Source organism: Babylonia areolata, chromosome 18 (genome assembly GCF_041734735.1).
Source record: "Babylonia areolata isolate BAREFJ2019XMU chromosome 18, ASM4173473v1, whole genome shotgun sequence".
Classification (NCBI taxonomy): Eukaryota; Metazoa; Mollusca; class Gastropoda; order Neogastropoda; family Buccinidae; genus Babylonia; species Babylonia areolata.
The window spans coordinates 61,616,839-61,632,529 of record NC_134893.1 but is presented as its reverse complement, the minus strand read 5'-3'; the positions used below and the strand labels follow the sequence as shown (position 1 = coordinate 61,632,529).

Genomic DNA, 15,691 nt, shown 5'->3' with positions numbered 1-15,691 from the left:
AAAAATGACACACATACACACTACATATGTACATACATAATTATATGTGTGTGTGTGTGTGTGTGTGTGTGTGTGTTTATTTTTATTTTTCATTCATTACATTATCTTTTTATTTGCATTACTGAAATATTTTACAAAACAATAAATAGATACTTATTGCATTTATAATTTCAAGCAACAATAATAATCCAAACAAACCTACCTTGTCTGTATGCCTGAACTTGGCCCTGTTGTGGTAGTGGCTGGGTCTTCAGCTGAGGAGGCATTCCCTTGCGGTTGGGTCGCACAGTCCCCACACAGTGAGTCTCACGAGCCACAAGTGCCTCAGCCAGCTCCGGACAGGCATAATAGTTATCCACATAGACAGTCCTGCCATTGTCAAGAAGTGGTTCACAGAGCCTCATGACAACATCTACTGGGCGATTGCTCACATTAGGCTCTGCAGCAAATATTTCGAATCTGTGAACATACCCAGTCTCAGATTCACAGAGTTCATACAGCTTGATACCCCATTTTGTGGGCTTATCCTTCATATACACCCTAAATTTTGACTTTCCTCTCCAAGCACAGATAGCCTCATCCACGCTGATGTTGTCTTGGGGAGTGTAGAGGGTACTGAATTTGTTCTGGAGATGTGTATACACTGGCCTAATTTTGTGCAGGGGATCATGTCCTTCTTGGCCAGGAGGGATGTAGTCAGCATTGTTGTTCACATGGAGCATGGCCAAAATGAAACTAAATTTGTCCCTGCTCATTACATTTGGAGCAAAAGGACTACAGAGCATGGGTTTTGTGCTCCAGTAGTCCTTCACTTCTGGTTTATGTACCACTCCCATGTACACACAAATGGCCAGAAAACCCACCAAATCATTCAGTCACACCATTATCTGGCCACGGCTTGAATCAACTCCTCCTCTTCAGTTCACCTCTAGCCACAATGTTCTCTTGTGCATACCTGTTTGTCTCTGAATAGAATTCAGGAGGTCTTCTGTCACAAACTGGTCGAAAAAGTCAGTGGGGGCGTGGCAATCAGCTGATACATGTAGGCCATGAGAGCCAGAGAAAGGAGGCAGAGTAGGAAAAAAACCAAGGTCTTCGTGCCAGTCACGCATAAGAAAGTCCATGAACTTTTCCACTGACATATCGCTCGCAGTACTTGGCCCACTGACCCCTCTGCTCGCGGCGTGTGTTCGTCCACCTCCCTCCCCCTCTGCACTGACCTCTGAAGCTGAGTCACTGTCAGTATCTTCTTGCTGGTCACTTTCTTCACTGTAAATACTTTCATCACCGTCTCCATCATCATCGTCGATGTCAGAACCTTCAGTTTGAAGCATTTCAATCACTTCAGCAGCAGTAAAACGCCGCCGTCGTGGTCTACTTTGCTCCGAAACATTTCCACTCGAACTCGCCTGGGACGCCATTGTTGATACGTATGCAGATTAGCTTGTCATGTGGGGTACTGAACTAAGTCGCTTGCCAGAGAGTATGTTCTCACGGAAACTCACGATGGAACTTTCCATTTGACCCTTGACACATTCGGGATGACCGGTGAAGGTCCGTTTGACATGCTCCCTCAAAAGGAAAGCATGGAAAAATTTGTAAGTGTTAGAAACGCTATAGCGTTCCGTCGTCCGGAACCGTGCCTTACGTCACGACCGCTATAGCGTTCCGTCGTCCGGAGTGAGTTAAACACAAATCTTTTAAAAAGAAAATGTAACACTGTTGCGTTACTCAAACGGTCGCACAATAATAATATCCAGACTTCTGGTACCGTTAACATGTCTCCTAGGAGAATGCTGTCAGCATCCTTTATAGAATAAAATAGAATAGAATATGTCTTTATTACCAAGTGTACCGGGGTCACAAGGAATATTGGGGGGGATAGTACATAACAAGATAAATCGAAAATCATACACAAACACAGATACAGTGGAAATTGGGATACATACAAGTGCATATACATACAAGTGCATATCAGTATAAAAACTTGTGCATACTCACACACGCATGTACTGCACACACACGCGCACACACACACACAAACGCACGCGCGCACACACACACACACACACACACACACATTTGAACAGAAGCTGCATATTACATGAGGATGGGGCTGATGACTAGATCTTCAGTTAGATGGTTGTTGATTGCACAGTTCTATTTATCATACAGGATTTGTTCGAGAGACAGGGCATCAACTGCTTTGGGGAAAAAGCTATTGGCAAAGCAATTGGTTTTCATCCTTATACTTCTGTACTGTCGACCAGAGGGGAGCATCACGAAAATCCCAAAAGCTGGATGTGATTCGTCCTGGCTGACTGATTTTGCTTTTTTGAGTAGCCGCTTATACGAGGGTCATTCAATAAATAAGGTGAATTTTTCGGTATAAGGACTTCTAATACAGATAGAAGCTTACTTTTTTTTTTCTTTTTTTTTTTTGTTTTCACATGGATTTAATTTGTTTTGCAGATTAAAAAAAACTTTTAGAGTTTTGGCGATTAACAAAGATGGCCGACCAAGAAGCATGCTCCAGGATTGAACAGCGGTCAGTTATCAAGTTTTTGGTTGCTGAAGGGTGCAAGCCAGTTGAAATTCATAGGAGAATGTCAACTGTGTATGGTGCCACATGTTTCAGCCGAAAAAATGTCTACAAGTGGGCTAAATTGTTTAAAGAAGGACGGAGCAGTGTTGAGGATGAAGACAGGCCTGGAAGGCCTACAGAAGTAAGGTCTCCTGAGGTGATCGAATCAGTCAATGACCTCATTCAGTCTGACAGAAGGGTGACAGTGGATGACATTGCAAGGACTTTGAGCTTATCTGTTGGGACAGCACACAAAATTGTCCATGATGACCTTGGCTACTCAAAGGTCAGCTGCCGGTGGGTGCCAAAGATGCTTACTCCAGAGCACAAACAGGGGAGGGTCGAGTTGTCCCAGCAGTGTCTCTGCCACTATGAGAAGGATGGTGATGAGTTTCTGAAGAAGGTGGTCACATGTGACGAGACATGGGTTTGGCACTATGAGCCTGAGTCCAAACGGCAGTCCATGGAGTGGAAGCACGTAGGCTCTCCAGTGAAGAAGAAGTTCAAGTCCCAGCGGTCCACGAGGAAGGTGATGCTCACCGATTTTTGGGATATGCAAGGCCCAATCACCATTTCATTCCTTGAGAAAGGAAGCACTGTGAACAGTGCCAACTACTGTGAACTGCTGAGGCAGGTCAAGAAAGACATAAAGAACAAACGTAGGGGTCATCAGTCAGAAGGAGTCATCTTGCATCATGACAACGCAAGGCCTCACACAGCAGCCCGAACGGTGCAGACCATCAACGAGCTGGGCTGGGAACTGCTCCCTCATCCCCCTTACAGCCCAGACCTTGCCCCTTCAGACTTTCACCTGTTTGGTCCCTTGAAAGCGTTCACGAGAGGCACGAAGTTTGAAAGTGACGATGAAGTCAAAAGTGTTGTGAGCGACTGGCTGAGACATCAGTCCAAAGATTTTTACGCTGAGGGAATACGGAAGCTTGTGCACAGATGGGAAAAGTGTGTGACAGTGCTGGGAGACTACGTTGAAAAAAAAAGAAAAAAGTAAGCTTCTATCTGTATTAGAAGTCCTTATACCGAAAAATTCACCTTATTTATTGAATGACCCTCGTAGTATATGTCTTCTAGAGAAGGTAGATCGGCCCTGGTAATCTTGGTGGCAGTTTTTATGATTCTGTTAAGGGCTGCAACTTCTGCCTTGGAAATGTTTCCGTACCAAATAGTAATAGCGAAGGTTAGCACACATTCAATGACTGCTCGGTAGAAATCAACCCTGATTTCTTTTTTAATTCTGAACTTTTTGAGGCGCTGAAGAAAGTACAGGCGCTATTGTGCTTTCTTAACAATTTTTTCCGTATTTTTCTCCCATTTCAAATCGTTGGAAATAATCAGTCAAGAAATTTAAAGTTGCTGATGATCTCTACTTGCTTGTCTTCAATGACAAGTGGTAAGGGGTCAGATCTGGTCTTCCTGAAATCTAAAATTAATTCTTTGGTTTTTGATACGTTGAGTTCAAAGTTGTTTTGATCACACCAGCTGACAAGTTCCAGTGCTTCTTCCCTATATTTTGACTCATCACTGTTCATAATCAGCCCTTCTAGAGTAGTATCGCCGGCAAAACTTAACCATGGTGGTACATTCATTTTGAGTTGCACAGTCATGTGTGAATAGTGAGTACAACAGTGGGTACAGAACACATCCATGTGGGGTGCCTATGTTGAGAATGCATATGGAGGAGGTGAGGTCACCAACTTTAACAACTCGCGGTCTGCATCTTTGAAAATTTAGGATCCCTGCACAAATTGATTCAGGCAGCGAGAGGTCTTTCAGTTTAAAATATAGTTTTGATGGCACTATTGTGTTGAACACAGAGCTGTAGTCATGAAAAGGACCCTGGCATAGCTGTTAGGATTTTCGAGATGTGGTAGAGACCTATGCTAATGGCATCTTCAATTGATCTGTTAGATCTATAGGCGAACTGAAAGGGATCAAAAGATGGAGGAATGCAGGTTTTTAGGAATTGTAGAATCAAGTATTCAAATGTTTTCATTATGACTGATGTTAAGGCTACGGGATGATAATCATTAAGACAACTAGGCTGTGCTTTTTTGGAACAGGAATGATTGTTGATTTTTTAAAGCAGTGTGGCACCACACAAGACTGAAGGGACATGCTAAATATGTCAGTGAAGACACTAGATAGTTGGACTGCATACTTTGACATCAGAGCACCAGCGTGTGTTGATGAAGAACACGCACCGCCACCCCTTTGCTTACCTGAGTCAGCAGTGTGGTCAGCTCTGTGTACAGTGAAGTCTGGTGGTTGAACGACGCTGTCAGGGATGTCCAGGTTAAGCCATGTTTCAGTGAAACAAAACACAGAGCACTCTTTGTAGTCTCTCCTCGTCTGAATATTTCATGTGAGTTCGTCAGTTTTGTTGGGTAGAAATCTAAAGTTGGACAGGAACATACTGGGTAGAAGTGGGTGAAAACTTCATTGGCGTAACCTTGAAAAGGCCCCACCTCTCTTTCCGCATTTCCTCGCGGACTGAGCCTTGTGTGGTGACTGATCTGTGTTCATTGTTGACGGTTGTGAATCATGATAGAGTGAGTTGAAGTGAGGTCTCAAAACACTGGACTCACCTACCTGTTCCCGAACATGCAGCAGAGTGTCACGATCATATTGTAAGATTGCAGCTGTTTCCCTAACACACATAAACAGAGTTAAACACAAAATAAACGGGACAGCTATTCCCGTGTCGCCATTGGTCGGCGCCATCTTGTATATCCCAACATCCGGAATATGTAACTATACAATTCATTTAGTTACTAACAACAAGGGTGGCATGCAAGGCTTACATCAATAATTCTACTTTGAAGACATCCTTTTCCCCTTTCTTTTTTTACTTCTTCTCTCATTCTTTCTTTATGCACACAAGCTGCCCCATCATCTGCACTGTTTCAGTATGCCAGTCAATATTGGCTGTTTAACATACAGTTTTTGTTTCCAGCTAGCAACTTTCAGTTCGATAAACATTTATTTCTGCTGGTGAGTTCCTCATTGTTTTTAAGCAGAAACCAGACATGAGTCTTGAAGGCTTTGTCTTTTTTTGTCTTTTTTTTTTAAGACATTTTTGTTTTTTGATAAATAAGTCATTTATGAATTGGATTTTTTTTTCAGGTCCTTTAATTTTGAGGATATGCGTATTGATGAAGCTTTACGGTTGTACCTGGAGACATTCCGTCTGCCTGGTGAGGCTCCAGTCATTTCCTGGATCATGGAACACTTTTCTGAGCACTGGCATGTAAGTAGAAAGAGCATACTTAGAGAGATATGGAGAGGGTTTTGAAGGAAAGAAAAGAACATGTTGAAATCATTTTAATAAAAGTAAATTCAATGCAGACAGAGTGACAATATTATACAACTGCATCAGAACTTATGTGTTAAATCTGTGGAAGATTTGAAGTAAGTTACAGGTGACTGAGACTTGCGGTTGTGAATGTAAACATGTGATGCCCACGGCTGCTCAGCCGAGCACAAAATCCGGCTCTTTAGTTGGCCGAGCAGCGTCTAGCGTCTTGGGTCAAAATTTTTTTAATGCCAGACTTTCCCACCGCACTCTGTACTGACCGGCACATTCGCCGCGGTATTTCTGGCCCCGCGCGCCAAACTGGGACACTGCCTTCTTTGTTTCACTCGGCCCCGCGGCCCCCGCCCCACTTTTCCCACCTTTTCACAGCATCCACACATTTCCTGCAGCGATTACAGAAAGTTGAATTATTGCTATTCCTGGTTGTATTATTGAAATGCAGTTTGATTTGATTTACACAATTTCATTATTTTATCAACATCATCGTTTCATTTTTTTTTTTTTTTTTACCTTAAAAATCTTCGTCTTTCTCGTGGAATGAAGGGCACGGCAGTGCCATAAGCCAACAAACACTCACCCCGCTCTCCATCCCCCTGCTGCTTACTCTCACCATGCTACAGTGTGTTCATTTAAACGTTTGTTGTGCTGCCAAGAAAAATCGCACAACTCAAAAGGTAAGCTAATCTGCATGCAGGCATGCTATATGTTCTGTGTGTATTTACGATGTTATTGTGCTAAACGCCTGTTTTCTTAGAGAGGGATTTAAACTTAACGATTTTTGCGATCATGTTTCTGCTTATCCTTCTCTTCTCTTTCTTCATTTATGTTTCAGCCGTTGCCGCAACAACCGCTATGTAAGAGAACATATTGTGTTTGGAGTCAATGGAAAGCTTATTTTGTGTTCTTTTTAGAAAACCACTTCTTTAGTCGTTATTTCCGATCCATCCGAGGAGATGATGCACGAAAGAAACAAAGCAGATTTACCGCCGAACAAGCGTACAGCGAGTGCTGCTGGCGTGGTCTGTTTGTCAGCCGCGTTTATTTATATCCATGCCCTGCTTCCTGGGTTCACGAACTTTCGCAGGGCCAGCTAAAGTGCCAGCACTGAACACCCGTGTGCCGCATGCAAAAATCATGGATAAATTGCTGGCAGAAATTTCACATAGCACGCAGGGAAAGTGACAAGAGCTAAAAATATCAATATTGACTTTCTTGGATATTTAGGTTCTGTAACTTTTTTCTACCAAATTCCTAAGTGTTACAAAGAAATATAAAGTATTAGTGCTTTATTTTAATGTTTTCCTGTTGGGAAGCAATGATGAAGATTGGGAAACACGTGAACTCGTTTGCCCCAGTTTTGGACACAATTTCATTGTTTAAGAGACTTGTGTTAAACAAAAATAAAACCTCCAGGTTGTAAACAGTCTCTAGTCCTATTTTTACACTGTTCTCACTGTCCTTAGGTTTTATGCGTAGTAGTTCAGATTTTAATGTGATACTGTTTCAAGCAACTCATCCATGATCAAGTTTAGCTGACACTCGATTCAACACTGCTACAGTTTTGATCATCTGCTTGAACTACTTTCAAAAGTAGCAGGCTTCTATTGTCAAAGTCTTGATTTTTATCACTCTCAGTGTTTTGTAAAAGCCAGTCATTGCCAAAAGTCAGTGACTGATCGGGTTTCCCGAATTTGTGTGTATACACAAGCAGGATATCAAATACGCAGATCCTGGGATCCATGTCAGCGTTTGGTGGGTTGTGGAAACAAGAACATACCCAGCATGCACACCCCAGAAAGCGGAGTATGGCTGCCTAGATGGTGGGGTAAAAATGGTCGTATACGTAAAAGCCCACTTGTGTACATACAAGTGAACGTGGGAGTTGTAGCCCACGAATGCAGAAGTCAAAAGAATGACTCAGAGAACTATGGAAATTCACTTTTAATGTCACCAAATGAATTGTTGTCTAATAATATGTCTCAAAGTCAAGCTCATTGGGCCTAAACATTGTAATTGAATGGGCAACATTTTGCGTTTTCACGCTTCCACACACACAAAAAAAGTAGGGAAAATGTCAGAATCACTCCAAATTTTTGAAAAAGTAACATTATGCATGAACTTGATGTGCATGAGTTATTTTGTATATTTATTTGAATACATACATCCTGTGGTAACACACCTGAGAATACCTGTATAACACTGTAACTGAAGACAAGCAGGTGACAACACAAAACAACGTGACACGATAGTATTCACCAATTTTATCCACTCACTTGTAACCAGGGACACAATTCAGTCAGTGAGTCATGTAAATTTTCCTCTATCCTCCTAGTCCTCTTGTTTTTCTTTGGTCTGCCTGGAGTCTTGGAGGAGGATGGTGTGGCTTGGCTAGTGGATGGTTTTGGCAGACTGAGGGAAAGACACAGAGGCTGGGATGGGGTGGCCTTAGAGGATTTTAGGCTGACAGCAGACCAGAGTTTTCTTCTTTTCTTCTTTGGGCAAATATACTGTCTGATTTTGGTGAAAATAACTCCTGTTTTGTTCACTGTGACTCATTGGGCGAATGATGGGTGGGGTATTCTTCAGGTAGGGTTGTGGGCTGTCTCCGGTGTCACAGATGTCCACCTTAGAAATGACTGGTGGATTACCCCACTGCACTGCCCTTCGCCATATCAACTGGAAAAAAAAGGGGGGTGGGGGGGATGAAGAAAAAAGAACACACTTAATTAGATAGCATGAGTGAAAAGACATCCCCTGAATGAGACCTAGAATTGAATACAAATCCGTGAAATATAAAACTGATGATTGAAAAAACAAAAAAAATATCAAACATGCGCATGCACACACACACACACACACACACACACACACACACACACTGAGAATGATTGTACAGGCCCCTCAGTTGTACTCACAAAAAAATATTAAACACCTATTTTCAATCATCTGAAAAGCGTTATACACTTCCACTTTTTTCTTTATTGACTTACACACTGTCAAATGTCTCAAGCACCTTCAATTGAATGTGAAATTATGCCATAATTATTGATAATCTTTGACTGGTGGTGAAGAATTTTCCCAACTTGCTTTTGCCATGTCTGTTGCTAAAAATACCATCATCAGCATTGTCACTTGTATTAAGTGGATATTTTCTTGCACTTCACACGAGCCTCTTACAGAATGAAATCGTGTTCAAAAGTGGGGCAAAAGAGTTTGCCTGTTTCCCACACTTAACCATCATTTCCCAACAGGAAAACATCAAAATAAAGAAATAATACTTTATACTCCTTTATAATTCTGGGGAATTTAGAAGGAAAACAGTTATAAGGTCTGAATATCAACAAAAAGTATTAATATTTTTTGCTCTTGTCACTTTTCCAGTGTGTAGCGTAAAATTTATGCCAGCAACTTATCCATGATTTTCCTGAAAGTTGTCTCTCTCTCACACACACACACATATGTGTGTTCTTAGTTTAATATATTTTGTGTGTGTGTGTATGTGTTTTTGTGTGTGTGTGTGGGCAAGTGAGAATATTGTGTGTGTGTGTGCGTGCGTTTATGTGTGTGTGTGTGTGTGTGAATGTGTGTGTGTGTGCCTGAGTGTGTGTGGGCATGCATGTGTCGAAAGCCCATGGGTAAGATATGTAAACATTGGCTTGGTGAGGGAAGGCATAATTTTATATGGAAATCTTGGCATGGACTTGTTTAGATTACATTTGCCTGAGGACTGGAGTGTTTTGGGTTTTGCTCCTTCATTCAGTGATGTGATTACCTGATATAAAACAGCCTGGCATAAATGATGAGAAGACTACATCTGCCCCAACAGCAGAAATCCCTCAAAGGTGAGAAATATCAACTGAAGTGAACAAAACAATGAATGGATATTAGTTTTTTGTGTTTTTGAGACACTGTAATCTTCACTATACACTGTACTGGATATGAGGCAGAATGTTATGCCAGTGAACAATGGTAAGTTTGTTTATGAAATGTAATTTGTGAGGAAACATCCTTGTTTGATTTAGTACATTTTTCCTATGAAGAAACATTAACTTTTTATTAATTGTGTGCATTTTGCAGAAGAGCAATGGAGAGCCCTTTTTCAACACAGACGCTGCATTTACTTTGGCATATGCTGTTATCATGTTAAATGTGGATCAGCACAACCACAATGTGAAGAAACAGAGCATCCCTATGACTGTGGATGTGAGTAATATTGTTTGATCTTATTAATTGTACATGATCATTATGTGCATGACATAAGATCTTCCACCTTTAGGCATATTCTGCCTTTTGGAAAACAGATGTTTGCAATCCAGAATGATGTTTTTATACTTTATTAGATGTAAAACAAGAAAGAAAAAAATATGATTTTTCATTTTGTATATATCTGCCTTACAAATATGAGTTTGTTACAGTAAATAACTTAAAAGAAAGCTATAATGACACATATGTTACATTTATGAACACATAAGAAACACTTCTAAACAGGGGGTAAAACACAGGGAAACTGTTTGCTCATCATGTATCTTTTTGTCTCTTTGTTTAACTCCATGTGGTGAGATAGTATCAATTTATAGCTTACATATCCTTTTAAGGTGAAACGAGTAAACACTATCTGAGAAATTTTAGAAATTTATTGAGGACTAGAGATGACTGGAAGCTTGTATTTTTCATTTTCTAACACAGTAATGTTCCTTTTTTAAATCTTCTTCTTGTTAATTATAGGTATATTGTCACTGCCAACAATGCAGGCATAATTTTCTCTTTTTTTTTCTTTTTTTTTTAACCCTTGTATTCTGTATCTTCATTTTGAATATGTCAGAAAAAGTGAACCTTAATTGTTTGACTTCAGCAATTCAAGCACAATGTATCGAAGGTGAATGGAGGAAAGGACTTTGATGAGGACATGTTGGAAGAAATCTTCACAGCAATCAGGTGAGCTGATAACGTAGTCATATGTCAGTTCACTCTGATAGGTCTTTCCATTAGCTACATTGAATTACACTTACAACATTGTGACCCACTAGGGCAAGATCCAACATGGACTAGAATTACTGTCTTGTTCAAACAAGTCTGTCAGGATGAAACGGGCTTGAACTAGACCTGATTCTTTGACAGAAAATGAGGTTGAGGCAAGTCCAATGACCCATATCAGTGTCATGCTAGTGCAGGAGTGCAGTTATGGGGAGTGATCATCATGGCTTTTATAATGTATCCACTGAAAGTTTAGTCTTCCGTTCCTTGCTTTCCCTCAACTTCTTTAGGACAGGTTTAAAAAGGAAGGGAGTGTGGGGTGGCAAAAATGTGTTCTTGATTTCTTTTGGTCTGGCTACTCCAGATCCTGTGCTGAACCACAGTGTAGGCACCAAGGTCATAGTTATTTCTCAGTCAGGGATCTTGTCAGTCTTGAGAGTTTGGCCACCTTTCCAGATATGAAGAATCCATTTTACTCCATTCATGACAATTCTTTCTTGTTCATTTTTTATGATTGATCTTACAAGAACTACATCTATAATCTTAGTCTTTTGGCTTGGATTAACTCACTCGGGATGGATAGTTTTCTCCCCTGCTTTTCCCCACAGACGGGCCATTTGTAAGGGGTTAGAAAAAAATCACAAAAAATGCAAAACACAAAGGAACAAAATGAAACTTTCAGAACAGATTATTGACATGTTGGGTTAGTTCATACCAAAATATGGAAGTTCCTACCTGAATATGTTTGCTATATGTGCCATGTTGAAAATACTCCAAATTTTGAGGTCAGGATCACCTTTCATTCACTTACTTTCATCAGCTCCATGAACACACAGTCACAGGGGAAGAGGTCTGTATATGCACAAAATAACTTGAATAAAGTGGGTATTGCTCAGGATTTAAAAAAAAACCCAGTAAATTACAAATGATATTATGTGCAAATGTTACAAATTGATACACATGGGAAATAGGAAAAAAAAAAGCACACGCTGGATACTTCAGTCCCCAAGCACCGTCTTCCTAATAGTCAGTGTAGTTCTGCACTGAGTGGTACAACTGGAAGCAGGTGATGGTCTTGTTGGGTTGGCAGAGTTTATCACAGAGGGCAACCCTACACTTTTTACACCAGTTGGGGGTCTGCCACAGCTGGACGTCCGGGTGTCTCCTGCTGCGAGCGCTGCACACTTGACACTTCCCGTAGTTCTTCCTGCCACTGGGGATGGGTGGCAGAGGGCAGGAGAAGTGCTCATTCTGCTTGCCACTCAGTCTGGACAGTGGAGACTGTATTGGTGGAGCAGTAGATGGCCCAGGAACTGCAGGATCAGGCTGTGCAGCGGCTTGCTGTACAGTTACTGCCGCTCCATGCTGATACTGCTCATTCAGGCTGTCCCCAACAGCAATAACAAAATTTTTCAGGGACATCTACCCTGGTTCCTGTTTTTCAGGTGGATGTTGTACAGGATAGAAGCCTGAATGAGGGTGAGGGTGAAGAGATGGAAGAATAGCTTCTTCCACCACTTCCTGGTCTTCCTGTTGAGTGGCATGTAGGACAGGAGCTGGTCACTCTTGTCCACACCAGCCATGTTCAAGATGTAGTCCTGGACAGCTGCTGACTTGCGGAATTCTCCTTGCCATGTGGTGACATTGATCATCATGGTGGGATCAGTTTTAGTAGTGATGACATGGACAGGTTTCCTGTCCATCCAGCGAAGGACAGCAACTGCACCTGAAACAGTACAGTGGAAAATAAAGTGCTTGTACAGTTGTAGTGTATTCTCTTACCTCTGCTGTCTCTATCAGCCTGGAAAAAATGACACACATACACACTACATATATACATACATAATTATATATATATATGTGTGTGTGTGTTTATTTTTCATTCATTACATAATATTTTTATTTGCAATACTGAAATATTTTACAAAACAGTGAATAGATACTTCTAGAATTTAAAATTTCAAGCAAAAATAATAATCAAAACAAACCTACCTTGTCTGTACGCCTGAACTTGGCCCGGTTGTGGTAGTGGCTGGGTCTTCAGCTGAGGAGGCATTCCCTTGCGGTTGGGTCGCACATTCCCCACTCAGTGAGTCTCACGAGCCACAAGCGCCTCAGCCAGCTCCGGACAGGCATAATAGTTATCCACATAGACAATCCTGCCATTGTCGAGAAGTGGCTCACAAAACCTCATGACAACGTCTACTGGGCGATTGCTCACATTAGGCTCTGCAGCAAATATTTCAAATCTGTGAACATACCCAGACTCGGATTCACACAGTTCATACAGCTTGATCCTCCATTTTATCGGCTTATCCTTCATGTACACCCTAAATTTTGATTTTCCTCTCCAAGCACAGATAGCCTCATCCACACTGATGTTGTCTTGGGGAGTGTAGATGGTACTGAACTTGTTCTGGAGATGTGTGTACACCAGCCTAATTTTATGCAAGGGATAATGTCCTTCTTGGCCAGGAGGGATGTAGTCAGCATTATTATTGACATGGAGCATGGCCAAAATCAGACTAGAGTTGTCCCTGCTCAATACATTAGGAGCAAAAGGGCTACAGAGCATGGGTTTTGTGCTCCAGTAGTCCTTCACTTCAGGTTTATGCACCACTCCTATGTACACACAAATGGCCAGAAAACCCACCAAATCATTCAGTCACACCATTGTCTGGCCACCGCTTGAATAAACTCCTCCTCTTCAGTTCGCTTCTAGCCACAGTGTTCTCTTGTGCATACCTGTTTGTCTCAGTGACAATAGAATTCAGGTCTTCTGTCACAAACTGGTTGAAAAAGTCTGTGGGGGCGTGGCAATCAGCTGACACATGCAGGCCATGAGAGCCAGAGAAAGGAGGCAGAGTAGGAAAAAACCCAAGATCTTTGTGCCAGTCACGCATAAGAAAGTCAGTGAACCCTTCAACTGACATATCACTCCCAGTACTTGACCCACTGACTCCTCTCCTCGTTGCGTTCATCCACCTCCCTCCCCCTTTGCCCTGACCACTGAAGCTGAGTCACTGTCAGTACCTTCTTGCTGGTCACTTTCTTCACTGTAAATACTTTCATCACTGTCTTCATCATCATCGTCGATGTCAGCACCTTCAGTTTGAAGCATTTCAATCACTTCAGCAGCAGTGAAACGCCACCGTCGTGATCTACTTTGCTCCGAAACATTTCCACTCGAACTCGCCTGGGATGCCATTGTTGATACGTATGCAGATTAGCTTGTCATGTGGGGTACCAAACTCAGTCGTTGTCCAGAGAGTATGTTCTTACGGAAACTCATGATGGAACTTTCCATTTGACCTTTGACACATTCGGGATGGCCAGTGAAGGTGCGGTTGACATGCCCCTTCAAAAGGAAAGCATGGAAAAATTTGTAAATGTTAAAAACGCTATAGCGTTCAGTCGTCCAAAACCGTGCCTTACGTCACGAACGCTATTGTGTTCTGTCGTCCGGAGTGAGTTAAAAAAAAAGAAGTTTTTAGCCTTCATCAGGTCTTCGTTTTCTTTCTTTGTTTTCACCATAGTGTAAAGGGTCTTCAGGTTTTTTCAACAAATTTTCATCAAAGGTTTATAGATGCAAATATAATTCATGTGGTGCAAGGTAAAATCAGAACTCTGCTCAGAACATTGATTTTTGACTCACTTGTGTAAACAAAGTGAGTCTATGTTATATAACCTGGTGTTCAGTTGTCTGTCTGTGTGTGTCAGTATGCATGTCTGTGTGTCCATGGTAAACTTTGACATTGCCATTTTCTCTGGAAATACTTTGTCCGTCAATACCAAATTTGGCTTAGAAATAGTAGGAAAAGAATCTTCACAGTCACACCAAAAAGTTTGTAAGTCTCCCGAATTAGGCTGTGTTTCCTGTATTATTAATGGTTTATTTGGTTGAGGCCATTTCTGGGATTCTGAAAACTCCACATTACCGCATTCCAGTTGCAGTAGGGTTGGCGATGCTTAGTAAGAAGACGGCGTGACCTCATTTTTCTTGTTTGCAATTAAATGGAAAGAAATACAAATTCTATACAGAATACGTACAGTGACACAGACTACATCATCAGCGTGTTTACTGCATATGAATATTTTAAAGTGGATACTCAATTAACTAGAATGAACATAAAAGAGAAATTGAATCGACCATGTCGTACTTTCCCGGCTAGTTTAACTAAACTTGTACATCTTTCTAGATCCACATGTACACACACACACACACACACACACACACACACACACACACACACACACACACTGAAAAAAATCACATGAAAGCATTCACATATATACACATACTCTTGTTTTTTATTTTATCTCTCTCTCTGTCACCATTGCACATGTGCATACATATGAGCGGTCATACAATCACACAGAACTATAATATACACATGCGTGCGCACACTCACACACGCTCTCCCTGCCTCTCTCTTTCTCGCACACACACATGCGGAGATTGAAAACACAAACGCACACACACACACACACACACACACACACACGAAAACACACACACACACACACATAGAATTGTATTTAAAGCAGTGCACATACATGCACACATACAAACTTTGCACTTCTGTGTGTGTGTGTGTGTGTGTGTGTGCTTGCCTGAGATTGTTGTTTAAAATCCAAAGGAGAGTGTACTGCTGTTAGTTTAATGAATCCCCCATAACCCCCTCCCTGCCTACCTCTTTTTTCCCCCTGCTAAACTGATATTTTCAATTAAAGTGTTAAATGAAATAAAACTTAGTTCAGCTGGACTCTTGCTTTTGAGTTGATTTCAACGGTAAATGATTGTA

General features: G+C 41.4%; 1 protein-coding gene across 6 annotated transcripts in view; it reads left to right on the top strand.

The window, feature by feature from the left end:
• Window positions 1-15,691, top strand: part of LOC143292975 (Golgi-specific brefeldin A-resistance guanine nucleotide exchange factor 1-like) — a 233,267-nt gene that overhangs the window by 110,681 nt on the left and 106,895 nt on the right. For all 6 annotated transcript variants that reach the window (XM_076603709.1, XM_076603706.1, XM_076603708.1 and 3 more), the window contains exons 19-21: window positions 5,723-5,846; window positions 9,990-10,115; window positions 10,765-10,847. In XM_076603709.1, coding sequence (XP_076459824.1) covers window positions 5,723-5,846; window positions 9,990-10,115; window positions 10,765-10,847 — 333 coding nt within the window. The remainder of the gene's footprint in view (window positions 1-5,722; window positions 5,847-9,989; window positions 10,116-10,764; window positions 10,848-15,691) is intronic.